Below are 15,766 nucleotides of genomic sequence, written 5' to 3' on the forward strand. Positions count from 1 at the left end.
ACGACGCACCGTGGCGTAGAGACTCAGTCGTGGGCTCTGCCGGGAGCCGTGAGGAACGGGGAAAACAAAGTCTGTCCTTAGAGCGCCGGCCTTAGAGGTGGTTCCCAGCCCCAGTTCTCTCAATGGCAAAGGACCTCATCATTGCTTACTCTCAGCTTCCCCATCTTAAAAGCAAGAGGTTCAAACTAGGTCATCTCTAAGGGTCGTCTCAGCACCGATTTCTAATCCTGAATCCTCTGTTTTTCTGGGAAACATGTTTTTTTGTTTTGTTTTTTTTTTCCATGGAAAACCCCTCTTGTTTATTTGATGAAACAAAAATAAAATAAGCTGCATAGGAACAATTTTAAAGTCCAAAGAGACACCAGCTTTGTTTTAAGGCTGCAGTAGCTGACACAGCATCTCCTTGCTACCTTCTCCAGCCTTCTCTGTGGACCAGAGTGATACATTCAGAAGCCTGTTAGCTAACACAGGAGTTTTTGAACACTTTTCCACTGGTCCTTCACCCGCTCATTGCCTGTCGTGCCTGAGGCCTGCAGTATCATTTAAGATTTAAAAGTAAAAGTCTAGAGGGCAGGAGAAAAAAAAAATCCACCCCAAACAAAAACCTACCTTAAAGGTTTGGGGGAAAAAACCTTTGTTTCTCTGGGAAACATGTTTTATTGTCTATACCAATTCATTATTTTTTTCAGATTTAGTTTAGTTCTTGAATTTGCCCCCCACGTGGATTTCCCTCATTGATTTTTTTTTGTAAAGGCCACGGAAGATGATGATGGCCCTGAATATAAATGGTTACAGGAAAATAGATACAAGATAAAATTACGAGATCCACCTTTTTATTCTATATTTTATGGAATACCTAATATATATTTGGCAGTAACTTATTCGTACACATGAATTCCTGACACTTTCGATCCTTCAGACTTATTAATCAGTGTAGCCAGCACCAGAGCAATTTTATGAGACCTACCAGTCATCAAAAATTTATTATCAGATAAATCACAGAAACAACGAGCATCTTAATAGGGTAGAGAAAGTGGCATGTAAAGGATCGTTTAAGACTGTGCTTTTTGTTGCTTGTGTGTTAATATTTACAGCCAGTATCTGCGAGCTTACTCATAATTTCATGCAAAGACCCAGCAGGGTGATACTTATCTTCTGAGGTAAAACCTTTTTTCTTTGTTTTGCTCCAGTAGAATACTGTGTTTGGTCTAACTGTAAGACAGAACACTCAAGGTACGGAAGGTAGGAAAATCATGTTCCAATGCTAAGCTCATAGCATTTCTTTTAAAACGGTGTCTATGTTTTCTTCCGAATTTCATCACAGCTGTCATCCAGAGTTAAGACTTATCAAGCCTCAGTCCTTTCCTTTGGGACAAAATGGCTAAACTTGAACACTGAAATGGCATGCGGAAATAGCAGTAGACAATTGCCTTGCTTGGGGATGGGCTCCGTGTGCACCCACCTGGCAACTGTGAGGCACAGGCTATGTCTACTCTGTTCCTGGCAGTGTCTTTGAAGATACAATGATTCTGATGATATAATGAAAGACTTGGGTCTTCGTCGCGTAAGATGAGCTGCTTGGAGGGGAGTTTTTCTGTCCCTCTAGCCCTGTCCTGAGTGTCCCAGAATCTCACTATGCTCTGGGACAGGAGGATCATGGCAGTGACCCAGATCAGAGCTGAGCTGACACTGGGGAGCCCTGGAAGAGATCCACTGGGAACGAACCCAGAACGACAAGGCCGGGTTACTTCCCATTAAAGATACAGCCTGCTTCCTACCTCAGCTCTCCATAAGTGTGGTTTTCTCTGCCTGGAATGTTCTGTCCTTGTATTGACATACTGAATGCCCAATTATTCTTCAAGTATCATGTTCAGTATTGCTTCCTCAGAGACCTTTTTGTCAAGTGTTTCCCTACTGCCCATTTACTCTAGGTCCCTTTTACTGTCTTCCTTCTGAGTCTTTTACCTTAGCAGCAATTTTAATAGTAGTAGTAGTAGTAATAATAACAACAACAACAATAATAATAAGCAATGACTGTTTACCACGTGACAGGTATTATGCTAAGCTCATTATATGTGCTATTCAGCATTTTATAACTCAGTATTTATTTCAGTGAATATCTCGTAGATTTGGGGGGAGGGGATAAAAGTGCATGTTTTCTCTCCCTTTAAGAGACTAATCTTTTGGGAAGCAATACTGAAGATTCCCTCATTTCTGAGCTATGCACACGGCACCCTCAGTGTCCTGTATGAATGAGCCGTCATCTCATGCAGAGGAGCCTCCGACAGGTTGCCCTGATTTCTGAAAGAAAAAACCATTCTGGAGTCCAGAAGAAACCATGCTGTCGTTCTCAGCTTCTGCTGGTACAGGGTAAACAAGACTGGAGACATTAAAATGCATCCTCAGCCTGTAATATTAAGGCAAGATTCTTTCTTCGTTTGTGTTGATCTCTCTCTCTCTTTTTTGTTTATAAATTTATTTATTTAGTTAGTTATTTTTGGCTGCATTGGGTTTTCATTGCTGCGCACGAACTTCCTCTAGTTGCGGCGAGCGGGGGCTACCCTTCGTTGCGGTGCGCGGGCTTTTCGTTGTGGTGGCTTCTCTTGTTGCGGAGCACGGGTTCTAGGCGCGCGGGCTTCAGTAGTTGTGGCACGTGGGCTCTAGAGCACAGGCTCAGTAGTTGTGGCGCGCGGGCTTCAGTAGTTGTGGCACGTGGGCTCTAGAGCACAGGCTCAGTAGTTGTGGTTCACGGACTTAGTTGCTCCACGGCATGTGGGATCTTTTGCCCACACGTCTCTCATGTTGGAAATGAAACAGTTCCTTAACTTCACAGATAAAGGAATTATGTTTGAAAAGGAGACCTTCCTCTCTATGAATCCATGGGTCTGTGCCTTCTCTTTGTCCATCAAGGGAGTGTTTTCCGGGGCGTGTGGAGTATGTGATTGTGTTTGTGAACGTCTGGAATGTAGCTGAGGAGGACAGAGTAAACCGGTACATGTGGTTATTCTGAGGGGGGGAAAGCAAGGAGGGAGGGTACGTTCTTTTCATTTTTCACCCTTTGGTATGTATCAAATGTTCCATTTTGTACATGTATTCACTGTTGAATAGGTTATTTAAAAAAATTTAACCTATAGAAAAAAAAAGGGACTTCCTGGCGGTCCAGTGGTTAAGACTCTGTGCTTCCACTGCAGGGGGCGTGGGTTCCATCCCTGGTCAGGGAGCTAGGATCCCACACACGCCACACACAACAACAACAAAGTTAACTAGAGAGCCCGTGAAGTTAAGAAGGATGAAGCCACAAAGCACGTAGCTGTGTAATTGGTTTTGTCTACTGTACGTCCCCTTTCCACTTGTTTATTTAGATTAAGTGGAATCATCCCTTCTGATCAGTCTCTCTCTAACCAGGTACCCTCAAAACCTTCAAGGTGACATCACCTCTCAAAATGTGTCCTGAGTCTTGGAAAGGGACTCTCTAAATGTGAGCTCGAGAGAAGGGTTCTCACTCCACACAACCACCCTTCCTCTTCCTGGCTGAAGCACTGTGAAATCGTGCCTTGTGTATAACTCCTCTTGGATGATGTCAGCCTGTCCTGCACCCTCGGAAGGATCGGTAACAGTCCAGCCTTCCTGCAGAACCCAACAGGACATGGGAAAAGGGGGTCATTCGCAAAGACGTAGCAAAAGAGAAAGAGGAAAATAAACAAACAAGACGTACTTCTTCATTGAGTTTCTTTAGGTAGGAGCATTTTCCCACCTAAGGTTTTAAGTGATTGAAAGGTAAGCTTTTCTATATTTTTGAGATCTTGAGGGCTTGACATATGGAAGAATGGATGTTGGAAGAACTGATTATGTTAGAGGAAGAGACTGGGCCTCAGGTTTTCATAATATATGAAACATGGGCTTTTTGTTTTAATTCTTCTCTCTTGTTTAATGCTTTTGGCTGTAAGCAGAGATGACGTGTGTGTTTCAGACTGTTTACGTGAGATCAGGAGCATTTTTAATCTGTTCTCATGCATTCTCAATAGAAACTGTGTGAGTGGTGATCTTTTAATAGAATGTCTTGCAACTAGCAAATTTGTTTTGGTACTAAATTCCAGATAATTCCTAAGGAATGTAAATCTTGTCACTAAAAGTTTTTGTTTTAGAAATACTTAACACCTCTCAGATTTTGTTGTTCCGGGAGCCACTGCTTTGGGAAGATTGCTGCTGTTCTCCTTACTTGCTGCAAGTAATAAATCCTTCCTTCTCCTGTTCTTTGGTGTGGTTCTGTCTTTTGACACCCACAAAGAGGCAACCCCCCCAAAAAAGAAAAATACTTAAAATCTCGAAACTACATAATTTTAAGTTTTCTGAGGCCAGACTCTGCTTCATCTTCACAAGTGTAATCAACAAGACAGGGCAACAAGAAAGGTACTGGTCATCAAGCCGATTGAGTAAAAAGATTCTTTTCAAATTTTATAGTGGAACATGGTGAGAAAAGAAATGATGGCATGTGGGGAAGATGCTCCTTCAAGAATGTATCATACAAGATGAGTTTTGGCTTTACTGTGGTTGAAATACTAAGAATCTTGCCAGCTTTTTCTAGAAAAATTCAGATGCACGATAGAGTCAGATACTTCCAGTATCCCTCATTTTTCTTATACGCACGCACTAACATCCAGGTGGAGCAGTGAGTAGTGACAGAAGTCGTCTCAGTTACGCTAAGGAGAGAGAATTGACATTCATTGACTTCCTGCCGTGTTCCAGGACCTGGTGGGTTCCTTGCAGGCTTCATCTCCCGTGATCTCATGATCCCATGAGATGTAGGTGTTCGCCTTGCTTTCAGATGAGAGAAGGAAGAGCCTCAGGTTAGGTAAAATGGCCAATAGTTTACCTGAGTCATAGAGCTAGAAATGAAACTCCATTGACCTGTACACACGGCTATATTTACAATAGATAACCAACAAGGACCTACTGTATAGCTCGGGGAACTCTGCTCAATATACTGTAATAACCTAAATGTAAAAAAAGAATTTGAAAAGAATAGATACATGTATGTGTATAACTGGATCCCTTGGCTGTACACCCGAAACCAGCACAGCATTGTCCATCAGCAATGCTCCAATATAAAATACAAATTAAAGAAAAATAAGAAGAACACTGTCTTATATTCACCTTGTTGCTCTTGGGTAGCATCAAGGAAGAAGGTAAGGAAATGCTGAGTTTATGCTGAAGTTCTCAAAGGGAAGTCAGTGCATGAGGCTTAAGGGTATGTTCGCAGTCATTCAACTTTTCTGGTTCTTGAATCAAATCAGCCTCCTGTAAAACCATGTCCCCATCCCGTTATCCCCTTCGAGGTCCTGAAGTGGTGTCTCTTTTTACCAGCTATTCAGTCCCTGAAAGCCAGCCTTCCTGAATCAACTCTGATTCTGAGTTCGTCCCCTTATGTGGGTGATTCCAGAATGACATACAAATGTGCGTTCCTGCCAGCCACCCTTCTGGCTGCGTGGGTGTGTGTTCATCCACTGAAGGCTGTACGTTTATGTTGTTTTGCACTTGGTCTTCAGTTAGTGCGTCTTCAAGGCTGTGACCTCTCTCAACCATACTTTATACTATTTATCTCTTTGGGCATCTTATGGACTCTGGGCCTTTCTCAGCTCATCTTGTACCAGTGACTGAGATCGGATTGGTGGTACAATCCCTCCCAAGCTTTCTGCGTCCTCTCTTCGTGTCTTTGTTTCTTACTAGTTTTGGTCCAGTCCCAGGTTTTAATTTCTTTGCCCCAACAAAGAATTGAGTCTTCTCCACGGAGTCCTGGTTCCTTTAAGTGGAAAATAGCATTGGAGTCCAAAATCTGAGGCCCAGCAATTCATGTTTTCCAAATAAGCACCAAAGGTAAGGTAGGGTGGCGTGAGGTCTGACAGCCACTATAGCGGCGAAGCAGAACCGTTACCTGGATTCAAAGAGCCAGGTAGTTGTTTCCCATTTACCTGTTTCACTGTTTGTGTTGCCGAGCTGTACATACAAAATCATTCATGTGTTTACGTGGTTAGTGATCCCACATTTGTGTGTCCTCGACTCAAGTGTTTGGAATTAACTGCTAAGTGTGTAAGTTCAGGAAATCTTGTCAGTGTCCCTAGAGCACCTGAAAAGAAAAATCACAACCTCTTTCCAGGTTTTGTACTGAAGAAACCAAGTGTGTGGGCCACTCAGTAATATAAAGATGTAGATCACCTGATATCTAGATAGAATCTCATTCGATTAAGAGGCAATAACAGTGAAGTAGGGAAAACATACCAATGCAGGCCCAGCTCGGAGATATTGCAGGTTCAGTTCCAGACCACTGCAGTAAAGCAAATATCCCAATAAAGTGAGTCACGAATTTTTGGTTTCCTAGCGTACGTAGAAGTTATGTTTACACTCTACTGTAGTCTATTAAGTGTGCAATAGCATTGTTGCTGTTGCTAAAGAATTAAAGTACATACCTTAATTAAAAAATACTCTACTGCTCAAAAATGCTAACCATCACCTGAGCCTTCAGCGAGTTGTAGTGGTAACACCAGAGATCGCTGATCACAGAGCCCCGTAACAAGTATGATAATGATGGAAAAGCTTGAAATAGTGTGAGAATTAGCAAAGTGTGACCCAGAGACATGAAACGAGCAAATGCTATTGGGAAAATGGTACCAATAGACTCGCTCGATGCAGGGCTGCCACAGACCTTCCATTTGTAAAAAGTGCATATGTGAAGGGCAGTAAAGCAAAGCGCAATAAAACGACGTCTCCCTGGGCAGCCTTTTGATGTTTCGTCCGTTCCCTCTTTATTTTCTTAGGCACTGACATTTGTCTTTTAACACGAATAGCTCTGCCCTTATATGCAGTTTCTCAATGGCCTTCGGCTTGCCCCTTCGTGTCATTTAAGTTCAGCACATTGTCAGTGAAGCACTTTCCATACCACTCTACCTAAAACAAGCCTCACCTCCCTCCCTGCCCCTAACTTTATTTGATCTGCCTCCTTCTAGAATGGAGGTCCCCCCCAAGAGCAGGGACTTTGTTGAGAGCACCTCTGTGTCCCCAGGAGCCTCAGACAGTGGCTGGCACCTGGTCAGCCCTGAAAACACGGGGTGACTGGGAGTTGCTATTCTTTCAGCTGTACATCTTAGCCTGCGGTTCAGACACTTATGCTGGAGGGGATTTTCTTTAAACCGTGTGTCGCACGTCCGTTACGCATTTTCCGTCTTTCCCTTTTCTTCTTGCGTCTGCGGTGCTTCGATTTCATGATGTTATTAGAGCCTCTTGCATCACCAAAGCAGTTTCTGTGACGTTGCCAAGGCTGCAGCCTTCCCCAGCCGGCTCTTCCCCACCCCACTAGCAGCTCTTTTTAGTTAGGCTGTGAAAGGAACTTCCCACATGGACGTGTAGGAGGTCATAGGCGAAAAAATACCGAAGCTGCAAGCTGCTATTTGCCCTGGACTTAGCCCATCAGCCTGGTTTTGGTGTTGGTTTTGCCATCAGCCAGGCCTCCATCCTCGGACACCTCTGTGTGTAGGACCTGGATACTGACTGCTTTACCTTAGGATGCGGGTGTGGCTCTGTCCTCCATCAGGATGGTGTGACTATAGAAGGTGACTTGGCAGACTTTGAACTCTAGTAATTACTTAAAAATAAACAGCTGGGGGGAGGGGAGAGGATAGGAAGCAGCTCCTCTGCCCAGCCTTCAAAATATGTTTTGTTGGCAAGTCAGAAAAACAATTCAGAACCTGGTCTCTGAACCTGGTCTCTGAAAGGCCCGAAGGAATCCCTCTGACATCACTCAGACGTGAGGAACCAGAGGACTCCTGATCAGCTGCGTTGAGAAGGAACCCTCACCTGTAGCAGGTTGTGTGTCATTACTTATCTCCCCGCCTGTGGCATTTTGAGGTGCAGTTGGACCTGTTGGGCTCAGGAGACACCCAACACAGGTGAGGAGGACTGATGTGGAGAAGTGGGATGTGCTTGAGGAAATACTGGCCCCCATCTACACACAGGAGGACCCCGTGTGGTCAGTACACCACTTCCAAATGTGAAATTAAATTTTCTCACAGGTTGTATTAATGTTCTCTATTTCTAACAAAATCCTCCTAGTGAAGTGTTCATTGTTAACTAAGTGTTAATGACAAAAGATGACATTTTAAGTATTTTTCCTAAGATGTGGAAATTGTGAGGATTAGTGTTTTTTTTTTAATTTATTTTTGGCTGCATTGGGTCTTCGTTGCTGCGTGCGGGCTTTCTCTAGTTGTGGCGAGCAGGGGCTACTCTTCGCTGCGGTGTGCGCGCTTCTCATTGCGGTGGCTTCTCTTGCTGTGGAGCACAGGCTCTAGGCACGCGGGCTTCAGTAGTTGTGGCTCGCGGGCTCTAGAGCGCAGGCTCAGCAGTTGTGGCGCACGGACTTAGTTGCTCTGTGGCATGTGGGATCTTCCCAGACCAAGGCTCGAACCCGTGTCTCCTGCATTGTCAGGTGGATTCTTAACCACTGCGCCACCAGGGAAGCCCGTGGGGATTAGTTTTAATTATGTGCAGAAAGAGAGAGGGAGAGAGGGAGGGAGAATGATTGCTGCTCTGTTTACATGATGCCAAAATTTCTGCTTCTGAAAATCAGCCTAGCCTCCTCCTTTACAAAAGAGACCAGAGGGTGCAGGGGTGGTCAGGCCATAGCTAGTGTCATCCAGCTTCTGGTCTCAGAGCCTTGCCGGGTCCTGGAGGGCATGCTTGTGCCGGCAGAACTTGAAGACTCAGGAGAGGCATATCTCTGGGGTCAGAGGGCTTCTGAAAACCCTCAAAGGAAAAGTAAATCAATTGTGAAATGCCCCAGGGAGTTTACCTGGGAGTGAGCACAGCCAGAGTGGGGCTTAGCCACCTAACATCAAGCAGGAGGATAAGCTAGCTCCAGGAGACACGTGGGATTCCCCTCCACAGTGTGGACCTGTAGGTGTGGGAACCGGCTCTGGACATAGGCTGCCTGGGTTCGAATCCCACTCTTCCCTTTTGCTAGTTTCGTGGCATTGAGTCAGATTTTTCTTTTTAATTTAACATCTTTATTGAAGATCAATTGCTATACAGTAAACTAAATATTTAAAATATGCAGTTTGATGCATTTTTTGACATGTGTATACTTGTAAAATAGTCACCATGATCAAGATCGTGAGCCCAAAGTTTTCTTGTGTTCCTGTGTAAACCATATCCCTCCCTCCTGCCCCTCTCCGCCTTTCCCCCAATCCCCAGCTTCTTGCTGTACATTCGTTTGCATTTTGTAGAGCGTTAACATATAGTGTGTACTCTTTTTTAGAAGAAAGCATCAAACTCCTTTCATTCAGCGTAATTACCTTGAGTATCCTGGTGGTTGCGTGTGTCAGCGATTCATTTCTTTTATTTCTGAGTAGGAATCCATTGAGTGGATATGCCACAATTCGTTTCTCAAGTGGACTGTTGATGGACATGGGGGTTGTTTCCAGTTTGGGGTTACTAAAAATAAAGTTTCCATCAGCTTTTGTGTACAGGTCTTTGACGGGACATGTTCTGTCACTGTAAATCCCTAGGAGTGGAATGGGTGGACCATATGGTAGGTGTAGACTTACTTTCTTCAGTTCCTGCCGAACCGTTTTCAGCGTGGCGGCATCATTTTATATACCAACCAGCAGTGTCTGAGAGTTCCAGCTCTTTCACATCCTTGTCAGCACTTGATATGGTCAGTTTTTTCAATTTTATTTTTTCTAGTAGGTTCTCTGTATGCTTTTAAATTGCATTTATCTGATGAATAATGATGTTGAGCTTTTGCGATTCCTGTATCTTACGTAGTGAAATTTTTGTTCAAATCTATCCATTTTCGTAAATGGAATAGTTTTTCTTATTATTGTTTTGAGGTTCTCTGTATGTTCTAGATATAAATCCTTTACCAGATGTATGCTTAGCAAAGCTTTTCTCCCTTTCTGTGGTTTGTCTTTTCATTCTCCTGGCAGTGTCTTTTGAAGAATAAAGCTGTTAAATTTTGTTGAGTTCAGTTTATTGATTTGTTCTTTTATGGATTGTACTTTTGGTGTCACAGCTGAGTATGCTTTGCCTCATGCACATTCACAAGGTTTTCTCCTTTTCTTCAGTCCAAACTTTATAATTTTAGGTTTTACATTTAGGTCTACAATGTGTTTTTTTTCTTTTTTTTTTTTTTCCCGTACGTGGGCCTCTCACTGTTGTGCCCTCTCCCGTTGCGGAGCACAGGCTCCAGACGCACAGGCTCAGCGGCCATGGCTCACGGGCCCAGCCGCTCCGCGGCATGTGGGATCTTCCCAGACCGGGGCACGAACCTGTGTCCCCTGCATCGGCAGGCAGACTCTCAACCACTGCGCCACCAGGGAAGCCCTACAATGTGTTTTGAGCTAATCTTTGTATATGGTATGAGGTGTGGATCAAAGTTCATATATTTGCGTATGCATACCCAGTTGTTTCTGTACAATGTTGGTTGACTGTGTTGTTTAAGTCTTTTATATCCTTACTGATTTTTCTGTCTAATTGTTCTATCAGTTGTTGAGACAGGAGTATTGAAATCTTAGACTGTAATTATGGTTTTGTTTATTTCTCTTCAATTCTGTTAGTTTTTACTTCATATATCTTGAAGCTCTGTAACGAGATTTATAAATGTTTGAGTTGTTTATGTCCTCTTGATGGATTGACCCTTTTCTCATTATGTAATGAATTTCTTTAACTCTAGTTATATTCTTTGGCCAGAAATCCACTTAGTCAGATATCATTATAGCCACCTCATCTTTATTTTGAGTAGTGTTAGAATAGTATATAATTTGACATTCTTTGCCTTTTAACCTGTTTCTATCTCTATATTTAAAGTGAAGTTCTTGTAGACAGCATATAGTTCTTGCTTTTTCATCTCCTTTGACAGTCCTTGTCTTTTAATTCAGGTATTTTGACCAATTAGACTTAATGTGATTAGTTATATAGGTAAGTTTGAAACACTTCCCTTTTTTTTTTCCTATTTGTTTCATTCCCCACACCCCACTTCTTTTGTGTCTTTTGAACTGTGTATATTTTACATTATTTTATCTCCTTTGTTGGCTTATTAGCTATAATCTTTTTTGGTTTTTTTGGCTGTGTTGGGTCTTCACTGCTGCGTGCAGGCTTTCTCTAGTTGCGGTGAGTGGGGGCTACTCTCGGTTGTGGTGCGCAGGCTTCTCATTGTGGTGGCTTCTCTTGTTGGGAGCACAGGCTTTAGGCATGCAGGCTCAGTAGTTGTAGCTCACAGGCTCTAGAGCGTAGGCTCAGTAGTTGTGGCATGTGGGCTCAGTAGTTGTGGCTCGCGGGCTCTAGAGTGCAGGCTCAGTAGTTGTGGTGCACGGGCTTAGTTGCTCCGTGGCATGTGGGATCTTACCAGACCAGGACTCGAACTGTGTCCCCTGCATTGGCAGGCGGATTCTTAACCACTGTGCTGTCAGGGAAGCCCTATTAGCTATAATCTTTTATTCTTTAATTTTAGTGTACACTTTAGGACTTATAGTTTACTGCTGTGATGTTTCACAGTGACATTATACCACTTCACATATATTATAGGAACCTTAAAATAATGAACTTTAATTTCTCATCTCCCAGGCTTCATGCTTTTGTTGTCATACATTTTACTTCTAATATTATAAACTCCACATTATATTTTTATTATTTTTAACAGTGAAATATCTGTTATACAGATATGATTAAAAAATAAGGTATGTTAGTTACAATTCACTGTTTTTAGTGCTCTTCATTCGTTTGTGTAAATCTATATTTCTGTCTAGTATAATTTTCCTTCTGCCTAAAGGGCTTCCTTTAACTTTTCTTATCTTTTAGATCTGTCATGTATAAATTCTTTCAGATTTTATATATCTGCAAAACTTTATTTCACCTTCATTTTTGAAAGATATTTTCACTGGGTATAGAATCTTAGTTACGTCGTCTGATACTTTAAAGATTTTGTTCTACTATCTTCTCCCTTGCGTTGTATCTGACAAGAAATCTGCTGTATCTTTATCTTCGTTCTTCTGTTTGTAACCCTTTCCCCACCTTGGCTGCTTTTAAGATTTTCTCTTTATCGCTGGTTTTGAGCAATTTGATTTTAATGTGCCTTAGTGTAGTTCCCTCATGTTTTTTATAATTACATAAATAATTATATTAATTATGTTTACGTCATTTGGAACTAGGATTTTCACCCAGAGAGAAAGGAGATACAAAATGAGAGAAGGTAATTAAGTCTTAGAGTCCTAAATTTGAGTTTGGAAATATAGTGAGACCTCATGATGTAATTTTTTTTTTTTACTTAAAAAAAAAAAAAAAGTTTTTTTGTTTTCAGTTCCCCAAATAGGCCTAGAAAAAAAAAGACCAACATAGTAGCTTAAGCTCCTGGATCTTTTTCTTTAAATACCATTTCCCACTAAAACATCTCTGGAATCCTTAGAAAAATGGCTAATTCCAGGTCCTGAAGGATCTTGTCCATCCCGAAGGGAAGGAAACTGTCAAAGACTGTGTCAGAAGAACCCAGGATGCCAGCTTAGAGGTACTCATTGGCCAAAAATGTAACAGTTTGACTATCAATAAGAATAATAACAGTGTATTAATACAGTGTATTAAAACATCTCCAACATGTTTTTTAAAAATCTCATTGAAACAAACAGGTGTAAAAATTTTTTTGAGATTGTCAGGCAATTTAAATACTAGATATTTGATGATATTAAGGAATCGTTAATATTTTACGTGATAATAGTTTGTGGTTATATACTTAAATGTTTATGGATGAACTAGTATAATTTCTGGGATTTGCTTCAAAAGCATCTAGTCGAGCAGTGGGGAGGGGGCAGAGAGAAGTGAAAATGAATGGAAGAAGACATACTCCTAGTATGTCTACATACTCCTAGTATGGGGACTTCCATTATTCTCTTGACCTTAGTGTATGGGTAAAATATTCCCAAATAAAGTTGAAAGTATTTTAAATATAATAGAAGACTTATGAGTGCCAGTATCATAGTGTTGTGAGGATAGTGCCTATAAAGTCATTATCACATTACTTGACCTTAAAAAAAAAGAAAATAAAAACAGCTCAGATTCCATTCCCTCCACGCCACGTGTTTTCCCCAAGCTATAAAAGATTCTTTCATTTCGGTCCTAATTGGAGCCAACGGTTCCTGCAGAGCTATCCATGGTGCTGACCAATGGAACACTGAAAGAAAAGGAGGAGACAGGGCAGGAGGCCATGAAAGATGAGTTTGGAGGTTTCTGGATACCCCTCAGTGGAGAGATATCTACTAAGGAAGGGGTTTTATGGGCTAGAATACAGGAGGCCAATTTAGTCTGGAGGGAAAAGTTCATCTTCCTTGTGGCTGAGTCTTCTCTGGGCCCCCTGCTCTGTCCGGTCACCAGCCTGTCAACTCCACGTTGGCGCACAGCCCAAGACTTTGCCGCGACAGATTATTCTAGATGCTGGACGTGTTTGCTTTGAAGAGGTAGGATATCAGCTTATCAATTTATGTCTGTTTTTGTGCATTGCTAGCTGATGTAAGGAATTTGTCTGTCAGAGGTTGAGTGCCTATATTTTGAATTTTACAATGGAATAAGAAAGAGTGCTTGGCGTGTACAGCTGTGTAGTGAGCAAGGGGAACATTGAATGAGCTCTCTTTCCTCTCCTTTCAGGTGCCAAGCCAAATCTGCTAGTCCCTGTGCTCTCCTCTATAATTTAAAATAGATCAACATTTTCTTCCTTAACTGGGCGCCAGCATGAGCAATGGGAAGCAAGTGTCCACCTGGTCAGCTTGAGAAAACAATCCACTGACTTGACGTGTAATACATAGGCCTCAGTAGGAGCTGCTCCATCTGGGCCTTAGGTTTATATTTTAACATTTTGATTTAGAAACCTTTTGTGATCAGGGTATACTTTCTAAGGACCTCTCTCAGTCAGTCTGTGAGCTAATAATACTGGGTGCTGTTAAACACCAGCCCTTTTGCCTTGCTCTGACTGCTGGTGTACAAGCAAGACTGAGGAAGAGAAGATGAGGAAATGGCTGCTCTTATGAATACAGTGTCGCTGTTAGACGGAGGGTGCCTTCGCTTTGATGAGTTGAGGAGTAGACGTCAGCTTTCCCTGGGGTGAGTAAAGCAGTGTGTCAAACCCTGTAAGATCGACAGCTCTTGGAAGATCGACAGCTCTTGGAAGATCGACAGCTCTTGGAAGTTCCAGAATGTTAGTTAATGACAAATGGATGGAAAGCAGTGTAGTGATTTGAAAAGGAAGAAAGAAAGGGAGGGAGAGAGGGAGGGAGGGAGGGAGGGAGGAAGGAAAGAAGAAAAGGAAAAGAGAAAGGAAGAAAGGGAGGCGGGGAGGGAGGAAGGAAGGAAGGTTCTTTAATTTTAAGAAGACACTAAAAAGAGAACTTGCATGGGCTTTTTCGAGTGAGGTAAACTTGGGTTTGAATCACAGCTCCGCCGTCTGGGTGGGCACATTATCATGAGTTCGTCATTTAAATGCTCTGATACGTATATGTATAACTGATTCACGCTGTTACACAGCAGAAACTAACACAGCATCGTAAAGCAATTACACTCCAATAAAGATGTTAAATAAATATATAAATAAATAAATGCTCTGAACCCCTTTGGCCTTGGTTACGTATTAAGGGCTACAGGATTATGAGCCAGACTCTGGAGTAACCCTGGTCTAACATCTGGTTTTGAAAATAAGCTCTGATTGAACGAGCACCACATACTCTGAAGTGTGTACCAGTGCTCACCTTAAGCAGCTGAAATTTGCAAATCTGTCTAACAGACTAGGATGAAGTAGTGAGGCTTGAACTCCTGCAGAAAGCAGTACACAGCAGTGTGGATGGAAAAACCCACTGCCTGGCAGCGAACTGATATCTCTCACGGCCATAAAGAGATATGATGTTATATCAGCAGTTTAGTAAATTTAAACGTGTTTCCAGCCATATTTGTACACAGCAGACCCTTTGATAGGACATAGCCGCCTGGAATCATGTCCATGCATGCTACTCCTGGAGCAGGAAATTGACGTTACCGTTGGAAAAGTGGAAACCACCTTCAAAGATAGAAAACGAGGTCACTGCAGTGTGATTCCTTTTATTTACAGATGTAGGAACATTAATAATAAGGGAGCTCAGAGCAAGGGGGCTAGAAAGGAGATACAATGGGGATGTTCTTAAAATTTACATCTGAGGACCTTTTGGCTGCATTTAGAACCAGGGAAAGGAGTCACACATGTTCAATTAAAGTCCATTTCAAATGTTTTATTGTGTTCAGATTTGATGGAATTTATAAAAATCATGAAACCAGAGAGATAATCTGATTTCCCTCCTTAGTTTTCAGATGAAGAAATTGAATCCCAAAGTGATTAAATGATCTAAGATAACCTAGCTAGATAATACCATAATACCATAGGTCGCTCATCAAATCTTTTCACGTATTTTTACCTCTGCCTGAAACATTGCTCCTGTCCCACACCTGTCCTCTTCTATTGCCTGATTTTAGGTCATTTATCACTTTCTCTCAGGAATCTACCCTGACCATTGCCCCCATCATCAAGGTCAAATCATTATAATAGCAGAAAATAACCACAACTGTTTATTGAACACTTACGGAATCACTGTAGCAACCCTATGAAATAAGTACTGTTTATCTCCATTTTTTATGGAAGGAGAAACTGCTCCAAGGGGGATTAAATAACTTGCCCAGGGTTACAGCTGATCCACGGTAGATTCAGAATTCAAAC

At 42.1% G+C, this 15,766-nt stretch overlaps 1 protein-coding gene across 5 annotated transcripts in view; it reads left to right on the top strand.

Annotated features, from left to right (window-relative positions):
• The window catches only part of RSU1 (Ras suppressor protein 1), a 275,248-nt gene that overhangs the window by 112,917 nt on the left and 146,565 nt on the right, over nucleotides 1–15,766 (top strand). The window contains exon 9 of one of the 5 annotated variants that reach the window (XM_060292251.2): nucleotides 13,678–14,078. The exons of the other annotated variants lie outside the window; for them this stretch is intronic. Within the exon in view, the coding sequence (XP_060148234.1) occupies nucleotide 13,678 (1 nt within the window). The 3' untranslated portion in view covers nucleotides 13,679–14,078. Of the gene's footprint in view, nucleotides 1–13,677; nucleotides 14,079–15,766 lie in introns of those variants that run through there. 5 annotated transcript variants of the gene reach the window in all.

This window comes from Globicephala melas, chromosome 2 (genome assembly GCF_963455315.2).
Source record: "Globicephala melas chromosome 2, mGloMel1.2, whole genome shotgun sequence".
In the NCBI taxonomy this organism is placed as follows: domain Eukaryota; kingdom Metazoa; phylum Chordata; class Mammalia; order Artiodactyla; family Delphinidae; genus Globicephala; species Globicephala melas.